Consider the following 14,990-nt stretch of genomic DNA (forward strand, 5'->3'; position numbering starts at 1 on the left):
GCCCCTGCAGGGGCTGGGACTCTGGGGATCTCCTCAAGGGTTCTTGGGGCAGGAGAACGTGGGGTGAGGGGAAGTCTCTGCAGCTTCTCTGGTGAGGAACAGGATCAAACCACAGTTAAATCTGAGAGCTGGTGTTTGAAAATGTGAAGGAAACCTGAGAGCCATCTGACCTTTCCCTTCAGTAGCATCCAGGAGCTCTGGTTTCAAGGTATCCTTGTTTCTGTCATAACACTTCAGTTGTTGCAGAGATGCACCTTTAAATATTTGCCAGCACAAGAGCCTGGAGCCCAGAGGGATTTCTGCTCTGGCACCTCCCAGGGGTGTTAACTGAGATGTTTCCTCTGTGTGTGCCTCATTTCCCTGTTGTAAATACCATCCCAGGCTTTATAGGTGCTCTGCAGAGACCCTCATTTCTGAGTTCTGGTTTTGGAACAGGAAAAAGGAAGAGAAGGAAATAATCCCAGCCTACCTGTCCAGGCCAGGCCCTGCCACAGCCTGGAGGGGATGTTTGGTTTCTCACATCACACACGAGGATCCTTTGGTTCCACCTGCTCTCAGTCACTGTTGTCACTCCTTCCCTTCTGGCTTTTGGTAACACAGAACTGCAGGAAGCATTTTCAGACTCAACTTCTTGCAAGGTCTTTTTTTCTCCCCATATCCATTCAGACAAGGTAATCAGGGCAGTTAAAATCCTTGTGAAGGACAGCAAAGAGTTAAGTGACTTTGTTTACTGCCTTCTTCAGTTGTGCTGCATTTTCATCCTTTCAATGTTATTTGAAAAAAAATTAATCAAGGAGTGCCGTGGATGCTGTGATTGGAGGGAAGAGCAGGGCAGGGTGCAGGATGTGGAGAGCTCATTTCCAGAGGGAGCTGAGAGGTTGTTCTGTCTGTGAGCAGAGGAGCTGGTGCACAGAGAGCTGTTCAGGCTGTAAAAACAGGCACTCAAACCCCACAGTAATGAGCACCACAGAAAGCTGATGAGTTCTAATTACCAGTAAAAGAATCAGGAGGGCAGCTCCTCAGCTGGTGGGAATCACAGCAGCTCCAGGGCAGAAGCTTGGCTGGTGTCCACGGTGGAGCTGTGGGAATTCAGAGCTGGAAGCACTTGGCTGCTGAAGGGAAGTGCAGGTGAGGTTCTGCTGGGGTGTCTCACAGTGCCCAGCTTTGAGCTTGAAGTACCAGAATGACAGGCTCCTTCTCCAGATTTTATCCTATTAATGGGGCAAAGAGAAGAACTCTATCAAAGAGAAGCCACTGGTGATAATCACTGAGCTTCTCCCCTCGTTGCTGTACAAAGGATGTGTTTCTGAGCAGCCTGTTCCTCATTCAGTGTGAGGCTGGTGGTGAGCCAGGGGCTCTGGGGATGCTGGAAAGGCACAGGGCAGCATCTGCCTCTTGCACCTGGCAGTGAGGATCAGGATGGGATCCCTGCACCCACTGTGGGGTTGCAGGCACCCCTGGGGTTTGTCACTGCTGGGGCTGGGGGTGCCCAGAGCTTGGGCTGTGCTCAAGCACTTCCAGCCCTGGGGTTTCACAGAAGCCCAGAAAGGTTTGGGTTGGAAGGGACCTTAAAGCCCATCCAGTGCCACCCCTACACCTTCCCAGGCTGCTCCAAGCCCCAGTGTCCACCCTGGCCTGGGATGTGCCAGGGTTGTGTTGGAGAGTTGTACAGCACCAGGGAGGGAGAGGCAGGAGATGAGCCCAGCTGATGGACCAGTTCAAATTCCTGGGCACAAGGTGAGAAAATCCCAGTGTCCTGGCACACCTAGGCTGCATCCACCCCCAGGGTGCTTTGGTTGGAATCAGGAGTGTCCCTCAGGGTGGGCTGTGCTGAGGGTTGAACATCCCTGAGGAGCTCTGACCTCAGAAACACTGGGCTGGAGGTACACAAGGAGAGTGGGGGGGACTGAGGTGATGCCATCAGCTGGAAGGTGAGTTAATAGTGCCAGTGTTCTGCTGCTGAGGCTTTGCAGGCCTCATAACAAATGAGATTTTTAAGGAGAGATTTGAAGGAAGATAATGAGGTAACTTGGCAGATGTTTATGAAGAGCTCCTCCCAAGCGTGTAATAATCTACTTTTCTCATGTAAAAGAAATGATACAAGCCAGAACACATCTCTGGGACCATGTGCTCCCTCTCAGCATCCTCGAGGAGCTGCAGTGACAGCCAGGAATTATTAATGGCAATAACATTGTCACAGGGTTCCCACTAATGGTAGGCAATAATTTTGAGCAGCAATAGCAACATTGCAGAGCTGATGCTTTGGATATTACAAACAAAGTCATCATAATAAATAGATTTGTCTTCTACAGGAAAATAATTACAGGAAAATAGTTCCTCATGAGCTCTCAGATTTAGAGATGAATCCTGGAAGATCAAGCAGAGGATGGGGCTGTGTGGGTGTGACTTTGGAGGCTGTGATTGAACAAGAAGGAATTTCTTCAGCCTCTGTGGGAGCAGCTGTGTGGGAGAGAGGGACATGTGGGGATGTGGCTGTAGCCCAGGAAAAGCCTTTGGGGGCTCAGCTGTGTCAGCTGAGAGAACCTGAGGGGGTTACCAGGAGCAGCTCTGGGGAAACTGCTGAAGGCTCAGGACAGTCCCTGGCTGGGGTTTGTGTGAGGATTGTCAGGGGGGAAGAGGAGCCACAGCAGATCTGGGTAACTGTAGAACAAAGCACCAAATATCAACAGAGATTTTCAAATCAAGTTTTAAGATCAGCCCCAGGGGTAGAGGCAAGAGCCCCCTGCCCTGCCCAGCTGGCTCTGTGGCCTCCAGGCAGAGCTGGGACAGGCAGGAGCAGAGCTGTGAGGTTCTCAGGCTGAACCAAGAGCTGCTGAAGCCTCATTAGACACTCCCTGCTCTCAGCCTTGTTGTACAACAGCACGGCACAAGACAAAAGTGTGCAGTGAGAGATTAAAGTTAATGAACACCGGCATTCTGACGCTTTGTGTCTGAGCTGTAAACAGATAAAAGATGCCAATGTACTGTAACGACAAAAAAATCCCTCCTTGAAGGAGAAAGCTTGGGGAGTTGTAGTCTGAACCCCCTTCTCCCTTGAGCTGCACATTACACTTCATAAAGACTCTTTTGGAGGCTGCTCTTGTTGGTGCTTGTTGCAGGGCTGTAATTCCAGCAGCAGTGTGCAGTTGTGTTTGGGAGTGATAAGGAGGTTCCCAGGCTGCTGGAGGATGCAGCCACGTGCCCCTGGGATGCTGTGTTATCTCAGCTGCACACTTTGTCTCAGCCTGTTGCTTAATCAGCACCTGCTTTTATTTTTTTTCTTTTAGTTGTTGTGTCTTTTAGCGTTTTTAATCTGGGATAACATCTCTTTGAAAAGCAAACCTCTCGGAATAAAGGAAACCTTTGGATAAAAGGAGCTGGCTACACCAGGGGAGACATGCTCAGGGCTGTAATTTGCCTCAGCTTTGCAAATTCCTGGGACTCGAGGGATCCCCTGCTTGTTTTGCTCATCCCAGCAGCAGTGCTGTGCTCTCCTGGGAGCTGTCTGGCTGTTTGTGCTCAGAGGGGAGTTGCAAGGAGCTGAGTCACATCCCAGCCTCTCCCAGTGCTCAGTATTCCAGCCTGAGCATGGATGGGTGTTCACTTGGAGCTGGGGCTCTGTGGAGAGCAGCACAGGGTGAGCATGATGGGCTGTCTGTGCAGGACAGGAGCTGGGATCCAACATCCTTGGGGGTCCCTTCTGAGAGCAGTGAGGGATTTGTCTTTACAAACCAGCTGTGGTTTGCTGGTAGATAAAACCAGCACTGAGAGGTAAAAGAAACAATGGGAAGGATTCCACCAAAAAGAGATTTGCCTTTACAAATAAACTGTAGGTTTGCTGATAAATGAAATTGGGTATTGAAAGATGAAAGAAGAAATGGGGAAAAACCACGAATTCCATAAGAATGAAAAATGAAAAGGGAGGGTTATACATCAGAGGGGAATCTCAGGTATCAGGTGTTCTGGGAAGTCTGTGCCTCTCAAGTACCTCAGCAATGGGGAAAGAGAGAGGGAAATACAGCAGGAAAGTGGGATAAAAAGGAGGCTGTGTCCTCCAAAATTTGAATAAAGCAAAAGGATTCCTCTATCTCCTGTTTGGACATACACCTCTGGTGTTTCTGGATTCATTTTCCTGACACCTCCAGCTCAGGGTGTTCTGTGATTCTCTTTAGCTGAACCAAATGACAGAGGCTTGAGCTGCACACCCTGGCTGGGAGCAGCTTTCCCTGTGAGAACTGATTGATCCCCCACTCCCCATGTCACAGCTTCCTCTTGCCCAGCTGCAGGAAAAAAGCTTCAGAGGCTCCCCTGGCTCTGAGTCTCCCTGAGAAATGTTCACATTTATTTATTACCTGTTGAAGGAGCTGTTTTAATGATTTCTTGCAGAAATCCCAGCCCTGATGGCTTTGGAGTTTCAGGCAGGTGGGACAAGGGTGGCTGGGGTGTGCCATGGCCTGGAGCCCTGAGCCCTGCAGTGTTTCTGATAACCCCTTGGCCTCTGGAGGCTTTTCCCACCCAGCTGGGGCTGGCACACACAGGGATGTTTTCCTTAGGGGTGGGGAGGAGGTGTGGTCCTGTCCCAAGGACCCCTGGCCAGTGCCAGGAATTCCCTGCTCCTGGTAAATCCTTGAGTTTCTCTGGTGCTGCTGCTCTTTGCTCCTTTCTCTGTGGGGCTGCACCTTTAGTTCTGGGGTTACCACAGGATGTGGAGGGGTTTGGGCAGGATTTGGGGTGGGGATGGAGCAGTGGATGTTGGGCTGGTGTCCTTGGTGGGGTTTCTTTCCTTGCCATTTCCCTGGCAGTCCCATTTCCCAGCTCGTGTAGGTGACAAAATAATCTGTAATAGATAACAGAAGTCATTGCAGCTGGAGATTTTAATGGAGCAACAGGTTCATTGGATTCAAGTTCCTTGGACTTGCCCTTCAGGGAAAATCAATAGGGGCAGAGGGAGAACAAAAGGCAGGATTGAAATGGAACCTTTTGGCATTTTCAGGAGCGTTTCTCTTTGTAAATCCTGCCAGGCAGCAGCTCATGAAACAGCAGAGATTAAACCCTCCCAGACTGAGTGTGTGTGGGAGGAGAGCCATGGGGTGCAGGGGAGAGAGGAGCCTCCAGGGCAGTGTTTGGAGTGAGTTCCTGCTTGTGCAGCCCCTGTGGATCCACCACTGGGATCCTCAGGAGTGAGGCCTGAAGGAATGCTGCTCTAGGGAGGATGAGGGAGCTGGGGCCACTGCTCTGCTCCCATCCTGACCTCCTTTGCATCCAGAGTCCCAGTTTGTGAGCCCCAGGCTGGTGATCCTGGCTCAGCATCTCATGGATGTTCTCAGTGCCAGCCCTGTGCCACCAGGGTGGCAATGGCAGCGAGTCCCTGAGCTGGAGGTGCTCTGTCCCTGCTGCAGGTTGTGTGGAACAGATCCAAGGGCCAGGCTGCCCCTTTGTGACACCTGCTGTCCCTCAGTGCAAGTCCCAAATCCCTGGCATTCTATTCCAGGCCTCCCAACCCTGCAGGTGGAGCTGGGCCCTGCTGTGAACATTTCCTGAGCTGACAGGACAGGTGAGCAGCTTCAAGGTCAGCAGCAGCTCTGCAGCTCCTGAGCTGGAGCTGGCTGTTCTGACAGTGGGTAAAATCAGGGATAACTTCACCTGCCTTGGGTTGGGATGAGATCTGTGAGTCAGTGATGGTTTCCAGAGGTTTGAGCACATCTGGTCAGGGTCAGCACCCCCAGGAGCAGAGGAGCTGTGCAGACACTGGGGCTCCCACTGATGCTTTTCCACACAACCACATCAGCCTGCTCACTGACAAGGGGGACCTGGGCCAGGGCTCATGGGATTCTTGAGGAGGAGATTTTTAGAGAATTTAGTTGTCCAAGGCCAAGGAGTTGTAGTCTGAACCCCCTTCTCCCTTGAGCTGCACATTACACTTCATAAAGACTTTTGGAGGCTGCTTTGTTGGTGCTTGTTGCAGGGCTGTAATTCCAGCAGCAGTGTGCAGTTGTGTTTGGGAGTGATAAGGAGGTTCCCAGGCTGCTGGAGGATGCAGCCACGTGCCCCTGGGATGCTGTGTTATCTCACTGTGCCCCTGTGGGCGCCAGGGCAGGTCACTGTGGCACCAGGACAGGTCACTGTGGCACCAGGACAGGTCACTGTGCCCCTGTGACACCCAGGACAGGTCACTGTGCCCCTGTGGCACCAGGGCAGGTCACTGTGGCACCAGGACAGGTCACTGTGCCCCTGTGGGTGCCAGGGCAGGTCACTGTGACACCAGGACAGGTCACTGTGACACCAGGGCAGGTCACTGTGTCCCTGTGGGTGCCAGGACAGGTCACTGTGACACCAGGACAGGTCACTGTGCCCCTGTGGCACCCAGGACAGGTCACTGTGCCCCTGTGACACCCAATGCAGGTCACTCTCCCCCTGTGACACCAGGACAGGTCACTGTGTCCCTGTGGCACCAGGGCAGGTCACTGTGACACCAGGACAGGTCACTGTGCCCCTGTGGGTGCCAGGGCAGGTCACTGTGACACCAGGACAGGTCACTGTGCCCCTGTGACACCCAATGCAGGTCACTGTGGCACCAGGACAGGTCACTGTGCCCCTCTGGGTGCCAGGACAGGTCACTGTGCCCCTGTGACACCCAATGCAGGTCACTGTGCCCCTGTGACACCCAGGGCACAGGGCAGCAGTGGCTGTGGCTGCTGGGGACAGTGTGGGGAGCTGCTGTCCCACAGCAGGGTGGCACAGGGTTCTCTCAGGGCTGGCCCTGTGCTGCTCTGAGCTGGGACATTGCAGCTCTCCTGTTTCACTGGAGCTTCTCTCTGCTTTGAGCTGCTCAGACAATTCCCCAGGGGAGTTCTCACGTTTTCCTTCTGCTGAGATTCCATCTCCAATGTGAAAGTTGTTTTAATCACTCTGTGGTGCAGTGGTCTGCTGCATTAATGACTTACCTGCTGCCAAAGCCACGTGAGATGCCAATGCTGTGCTCGTGGGGCTTCATCTGTCAAAAAAATCGGTGTCTTTGTCTCCTTAAAACCATTTGGGAGAGTTGTTGTCTCCATAAAATCCTGGTTTTGCTCTGAGTGGCTCAGCATGAAATGGAAGTTGCTGAGTTATGGATGTGTGTGGTGCAGATGCTTTGAATTGAGGAAGGGGCTCATTTGCTTTATTCTTTTTATTCCCACTTCAGCATAAAAGAGAAAGGAGACTTTGGGGAAATGGAGATGTGAGGGGAAGCATCCCAGAAAGGCAGTGTGGAGAAAGCACATTTGCTGTGCCTGGAAGGAGGCGTGGCAGGGAGGGGAACAGATAATCCTTTTCCTTTGAAGGTTTCAAAGCAGATGAGACTTGCTGTTTACTCCTTTGTGTGTTTCCTTCATGTGGGACCCCATGTGTGCACGTGTGTCTCGAGGATTTTATCATGTGCATGATTAATGCTGAATTTTTTTTCCCCTTCTTTATTTTCTGTCCTGGAGAGAGAGAGAGAGAAAGAGAGAGTGCAGAGAAGGTAGTAGACTACAATTTGAGGTCATGGATCAGATCTTAATTTTCTGCTATCTGAAGCCTCACAGGGATGAAAGATGCTCTAAGGAGCTGCTTTGATGGTGTTGGGGGTTTGTGCTGGTGCCCAGTGGCTTTGCTGAGCTCTCTCCAGCAGACCTGGGTGCACTGAGCTGGTGCAGCAGGCACTGAAAGCACCAAGGATTCTCTGGCACTTCTCCAAAGGGCTGGAAGAACACACTGGAGTTTATCCTTTGTTGTAACCTTCCATCTGCTTCCACCTTCAAAGCCCTGTGTGTCTTTTGTGCTGAAATGTTGTACTCTGGAGGATGTCTGTGCTGGGGGCTGCAGGTCCCTGGGGGTCTCAGGCACTGCACACACAGCCTGGGCAGCAGAGGGAAATAAATGAGCTGATCCGTGGTGGGAGCATCTTCTGAACAAAGCCAGAATCCCTTTCATCCCCTCATAAAAGCAAAGGGAATTTCAACTTTCCTGGTGGCAAAACAAACAGCAAGGGCCAAGGCTGTAGTGGTGAGGCTGAATGAAGAGGGCAGTGAAGCTCAGGCAGGGTTTTGATGTAGTTTGAGTCACTTTGGGTGGGTTTGGCAGCATTTCTAGCAGTGCATTCAGCTCACACCTCCACCAGGAGTTCAGAGTGCTGCATTTTAAGGCTGTAAGAGCAGCAACAAGGAAAATGCAACATAGTTCTTGTGTAATGGAGAAGCAAGAGAGAAAGAGCTTTATTTAAAGAGCACTACACAGATATAAAGGGTAGTTAGTGCAAAACAGAATAGAAAAGACTCGTTGGTCCAAGAAGGCAGCACCTCCTCAAAAACACACTTTTACAAAACATCACATCTCTCACACCCTGCAGGTGTTTAATCATTGCTCTAATTCCTAATTCTAATCCTTGTGAAGGCCTGAGAAAGGCCTAAGGCTGCTTTTCCTGGCTCCAGCAGTACCCAGGGACATCAGAGTGTGTTTGCTGGCCATGGGTGACATCCATCTGTGCTTCAGCTCCATTTCCTTGAGTGCAGAGCAGTTGAAGCCCCTCTCCCTGCCTTGGCCTGTGGGCTGGTGGGATGGTGGTGACAGGGTGGAACCCAGCTCTAGCTGATGGTATCTGATTTTCTCTGGTTCTGCTGGGCTGGAGTTAGAGTTTTTACCTTTTTGTTATATGCTGGTTTGTTGTTTGGGGGGTCCAAATTGCACCAAGGGCCCCTCACTGGCATGTGGTTCATGTGCAATTCTGGGAGCAGTGTGTGGTCCCTGATGGAAAGGGTCATGGACACAGGGTGATGGGAAGGAATATGAACACAGGGTCAGCAGAACATATCTTAACTTATCAAGGGATATTCACACTTAACAATGACAACAAGAGGTAAGTTTTACAAGTTTAACATTGAACATTCAACAACAAACTAACACTTTAATTAAGAGCTTATTAACACTTGGTACTCAATAGTAAAACAACACCTTAATCAAGAGTTTGTGTCTTTGGAGGTTTATTCTTTACACAGGGGGGTTGGCCCCAGTGATCCTGCGGGAATCCCTGCCCAGGGTGGGTGGGTGTCAGTGGGAGCTGTGTCCCTGTCCCACGCTGTCCCTGTCCCACTCTCTGTCCCTGTCCCACTCTCTGTCCCTGTCCCACTCTCTGTCCCTGTCCGACGTTATCCCTGTCCCACTCTTTGTCCCTGTCCCACTCTTTGTCCCTGTCCCACTCTGTGTCCCTGTCCCACGCTGTCCCTGTCCCACGCTGTCCCTGTCCCACGCTGTCCCTGTCCCACGCTGTCCCTGTCCCACACTGTCCCTGTCCCACTCTGTCCCTGTCCCACTCTCTGTCCCTGTCCCCCACTCTGTCCCTGTCCCACTTGTCCCCGTCCCACACTGTGTCCCGTCCCACGCTGTCCCTGTCCCACTCTCTGTCCCTGTCCCACTCTCTGTCCCTGTCCCACGCTGTGTCCCTGTCCCACGCTGTGTCCCTGTCCCATGCTGTGTCCCTGTCCCATGCTGTGTCCCTGTCCCACTGTGTCCCTGTCCCACTCTGTCCCTGTCCCACGCTGTGTCCCTGTCCCACTCTGTCCCTGTCCCACTCTGTCCCTGTCCCACGTGTCCCTGTCCCACTCTGTGTCCCTGTCCCACGCTTTGTCCCTGTCCCACTCTGTCCCTGTCCCACTTGTCCCTGTCCCCAGAGGAGCTGAAGGCGCCGCTGGAGGAGTACGTCAACAAGCGCTACCCGGGGCTGGTGAAGGTGGTGCGGAACCAGAAGAGGGAGGGGCTGATCCGGGCCCGGATCGAGGGCTGGAAAGCTGCCACTGGCCAGGTCACCGGCTTCTTCGATGCCCACGTGGAGTTCACAGCCGGCTGGTAGGTGCAGGGGCTGGCTCAGGGGGGCACTGAGCAGGGGAATGTGTCCCTACGTGTCAGGTTGTGAGCCAGGTACCCGACACGGGGCAGCACTTGTGAGGCTACTGACCCCCTGTGCTCTGGGCACCAATTTCATCCAGTTATCTTCTGAGATGAGCAAAGCGGCTTATAGCTGTTAAATGGTTATTTATTGCAGGAGCACATCAGTCACACACAGCACAGTCACACACAGCACAGTCACACACAGCACAGTCACACACAGCACACACACACAGAACAGTCACACACAGCACAGTCACACACAGGACAGTCACACACAGCACAGTCACACAGCCCAGTCACACACAGCACAGTCACACAGCACAGTCACACAGCACAGTCACACAGAGCACAGTTACACACAGCCCAGTCACACAGCCCAGTCACACACAGCCCAGTCACACACAGCCCAGTCACACACAGCCCAGTCACACAGCACAGTCACACAGAGCACAGTCACACAGCACAGTCACACACATCACAGTCACACACAGCACAGTCACACAGCACAGTCACACAGCACAGTCACACACAGCACAGTCACACAGCACAGTCACACACAGCACAGTCACACAGCACAGTCACACACAGCACAGTCACACAGCACAGTTACACAGCACAGTCACACACAGCACAGTCACACAGCACAGTCACACACAGCACAGTCACACACAGCACAGTCACACAGCACAGTCACACACAGCACAGTCACACACAGCACAGTCACACACAGCACAGTCACACAGCACAGTCACACACAGCACAGTCACACAGCACAGTCACACAGCACAGTCACACACAGCACAGTCACACACAGCACAGTCACACAGCACAGTCACACACAGCACAGTCACACACAGCACAGTCACACAGAGCACAGTCACACACAGCACAGTCACACACAGCACAGTCACACAGCACAGTCACACAGTACAGTCACACACAGCACAGTCACACAGCACAGTCACACACAGCACAGTCACACACAGCACAGTCACACAGCACAGTCACACACAGAACAGTCACACACATCACAGTCACACACAGAACAGTCACACACAGCACAGTCACACACAGCACAGTCACACACAGCACAGTCACACAGCACAGTCACACACAGCACAGTCACACACAGCACAGTCACACACAGCACAGTCACACACAGCACAGTCACACACAGCCCAGTCACACACAGCACAGTCACACAGCACAGTCACACACAGCACAGTCACACAGCACAGTCACACAGCACAGTCACACACAGCACAGTCACACACAGCACAGTCACACAGCACAGTCACACAGCACAGTCACACAGCACAGTCACACACAGCACAGTCACACACAGCCCAGTCACACACATCACAGTCACACACAGCACAGTCACACACAGCACAGTCACACACAGCACAGTCACACACAGCACAGTCACACAGCACAGTCACACACAGCCCAGTCACACAGCACAGTCACACAGAGCACAGTCACACAGCACAGTCACACAGCACAGTCACACACAGCACAGTCACACAGCACAGTCACACAGCACAGTTACACACAGTACAGTCACACAGCACAGTCACACACAGCACAGTCACACAGCACAGTCACACAGCACAGTCACACACAGCACAGTCACACAGAACAGTCACACACAGCCCAGTCACACAGCCCAGTCACACACAGCACAGTCACACACAGCACAGTCACACAGCACAGTCACACACAGCCCAGTCACACAGCACAGTCACACAGAGCACAGTCACACAGCACAGTCCCTGCTAAGTTTTAGTTTAGAGTCCCAGGCAGAAGCAGAAGCTGCTCCCTGAGGTCCCGGTGGGGCTGATGTTGCTGTGGCAGCTCTGATCTTCTTCTTGGCTGTTGAAGTTGATGGTGAACAAAAGCAAAAAAAGCAATGGCAGAAAAGCAGAAAAGGCACTAACTTTCCCCAATACCAACTCTTATACAGGATCTTCCCAACAAGCCAAGACACAAACTCAGACCACCACTCCTTAACCTGTTAGAATTCCAGTTTCTTAGCACACCAGGTTATGTATAGAACATATATAACATACAACCTGTCTTGTTCTATCTGAAAAATGTCAGCAATATTCTTACTAGAGCTCTGTTATGTCTAAGCACCATTTACAACTGTGGGCCTGGAGCCTGCACTGAAAACATCAGTGTGTTTTTAACCTTCACTAGAACTCACACTGCTACTTTGGTATCCAAACCTTTCACTTACTAAAAGCATTAGAGCTCACACTAAAACTTAGTGATTTACTTATCCTAAAACTTAAATTTACACCTCTACCTGATGTGTGAGTGGCTTAATATACTTCAATCCATCCACAGCTTTAATTCAGTCCCTGCACTCTGATTTCTCTCTGAAGAATTCAGAGACCCCCAATCACTGACTCCAGCACCTACAGAATGACACTCAATCCTCTGCCTTGTTAATCCTTCTCCAGGATTCCTTCTGTGTCCCTTCTGGATTGAATGGCAGGATGGGAACAGACGAGGAAAACTTTTCCTTGCCCTTGTTCCTTGCAATCCTTCTCTATTCCTTTCCCTGTGTGCATGCACTTTCCCTGCTCCCTGTTTCTATTTTTCAGGATGATTTCCCATTCCCATAGCCTTAAGTAATTCCTGCAAGTTTAAAAAAAGCTCAGGCAGCAAGGGAATGAAGGAGAAAGTGTTTCTCACTTCTGTGCCCTTTGCTGAATTCCAGAGGGGAAGATGCTTTGGATTGATCTGCTTCCTCTGCTGCTGGGAATAAGAGCAGAGGTGTAGAAGCAGCAAAAGGTGTTTAATAAGGATTTTTTTCAGAGAGATTCAAAACATTTGAAGCTCATATGGCTTAAGTTTGAATCTATGTCGTGACAGGAGCCTGAAAGGGATTTTTTTTCCTTTAATCAAGTGTAAAAAGTAAATGGTCCATGTTTAGAAAAGTGGAGGTGGAGGAAGCTAAACTTGTGTTGAATTTGAACACAGCAACAACCACCAAAAAGGCCCAATTTGCAGCTGTTAAAGGCAGAGTTCTTCACAGCTATTGAATCCTTTTTAATGACAGCTGAATTTTTAATGCAGCTGAAGGGGGTATTTTAGGAGCTGTTGGGATCTGTATTCCCAGCTGAACATTCCTCTCTCTGGTCACTAAATCCTCACACCTGACTCACTGAGGTGCTCCCAGTGACTGAGCTCTAGAAGCTCTTTTTTAGGGATGGAGAAGAGGCTTTTCTGCAGTGTGGGCTTGGCTCTCCTCTTTCCCACCTGCTGCTGTTACTGGGGGCACTGGGAGTACCAGTTCCCCCAAATTCCCCTGGTGTGGGCAGACTGACCCCAGGTTAGAGCTGCACAGGTGAGGCTGAGCACACCCCATGCTCTGAACACGTCCCACAGATGAAGTTTTTAGCTGTAGAATCATCAAACTGCATCCCAAGGATAAAAAGACCCTTCAAACAGTCCTGCTTTCAGGAATGTGTGCTGGTTTGGGGTCTGGGGGAAGTCTGGGCTAGTTCAGGAGTGGTTTGAGCCAAGACACCCTTCCTGGCCTTGCTTTACAGAAGGGAAGGTTCCAGCCTGTGGACCAGGTTTTTATCCAACACAAGAGGGACATGGACCTGCTGGGGTGGGTCCAGAGGAGGAACACGAAGGGCTGGGGCACCTCTGCTGTGGGGACAGGCTGGGGGAGTTGGGGTTGCTCAGCTGGAGAGGAGAAGGCTCTGAGAGGATTCCAGCACCAAAGGGAGCCCCCAGGAGAGCTGAAGGGGGACTCAGACAAGGGATGGAGGGACAGGACACAGGGGACAGGGTCAGGTGGGACCCTGGGGGGAAGGGATGGGCTGCAGTGAAGTGACCCTGTGTGCTGTGCTCCCCCAGGGCAGAGCCCGTGCTCTCCCGGATCCAGGAGAACAGGAAGAGGGTGATCCTGCCCTCCATCGACAACATCAAGCAGGACAACTTCGAGGTGCAGCGCTACGAGAACTCGGCGCACGGCTACAGCTGGGAGCTGTGGTGCATGTACATCAGCCCCCCCAAGGACTGGTGGGACGCCGGGGACCCCTCCCTGCCCATCAGGTACGGCCGGGGCGGGGCGGTGACGGGCTGGGGACAGGGAGAGGGGCTGGGGACACACAGTGACCAGGGCTGGGGACAGGGAGAGGGCTGGGGACAGAGAGAGGGGCTGGGGACACACAGTGACCAGGGCTGGGGACAGGGAGAGGGCTGGGGACAGGGAGAGGGGCTGGGGACACACAGTGACCAGGGCTGGGGACACAGAGAGGGGCTGGGGACAGGGAGAGGGGCTGGGGACACACAGTGACCAGGGCTGGGGACATGAGAGGGGCTGGGGACATGAGAGGGGCTGGGGACAATGAGGGGGCTGGGGACACTCAGTGAACAGGGCTGCTGACACACAGAGGGGCTGGGGACAGTCACTGACCAGGGCTGGGGACACACAGTGACCAGGGCTGGGGACACAGAGAGGGGCTGGGGACAGTCACTGACCAGGGCTGGGGCATTGATGGGGCTGGGGACAATGAGGGGGCTGGGGACAGTCACTGACCGGGGCTGGGGACAATGAGGGGGCTGGGGACACTCAGGGATGCAGTGCTGGGGACACAGAGAGGGGCTGGGGACACACAGTGAGCAGGGCTGGGGACACTCAGGGATGCAGGGCTGGGGACACTCAGGGATGCAGGGGTGCATCCAGCTGCTGAGGGAACCCGTGGGAGAGCTGGTGAGTGCCACAAGCACCTGCAGTGACAGGGGAAAGGGGAATGGCTTCAGACAGAGCAGGGTTGGGTGGGATTTTGGGAAGGAATTGTTCCTGTGAGGGTGGGCAGCCCTGGCACAGCCTGGCTGTGGCTGCCCCTGGATGCCTGGCACTGCCCAGGAATGGGGCTGGAGCAGCTGGGACAGTGGGAGGTGTCCCTGCCACGGCAGGGGTGGCACTGGGTGCACTTTGAGGTCCCTTCCCACCCAAGCCATTCCATGGTTCTGTGAAAATGCAGGAAGATGAAGTGAGGAGCCACCTTGGAGAGGTAGGGACAATGTCACAACCCTCACCAGCTCTGTGACATGAGCCA

General features: G+C 52.6%; 1 protein-coding gene across 1 annotated transcript in view; it reads left to right on the forward strand.

Annotated features, from left to right (window-relative positions):
- GALNT17 (polypeptide N-acetylgalactosaminyltransferase 17) overlaps positions 1 to 14,990 on the forward strand; it is a 214,121-nt gene that overhangs the window by 78,582 nt on the left and 120,549 nt on the right. Inside the window, exons 4-5 of the mRNA XM_056506705.1 lie at positions 9,687 to 9,861; positions 13,783 to 13,980. Of these exons, the coding sequence (XP_056362680.1) occupies positions 9,687 to 9,861; positions 13,783 to 13,980 (373 nt within the window). The remainder of the gene's footprint in view (positions 1 to 9,686; positions 9,862 to 13,782; positions 13,981 to 14,990) is intronic.

Source organism: Oenanthe melanoleuca, chromosome 19 (assembly GCF_029582105.1).
Source record: "Oenanthe melanoleuca isolate GR-GAL-2019-014 chromosome 19, OMel1.0, whole genome shotgun sequence".
Lineage (NCBI taxonomy): Eukaryota > Metazoa > Chordata > Aves > Passeriformes > Muscicapidae > Oenanthe > Oenanthe melanoleuca.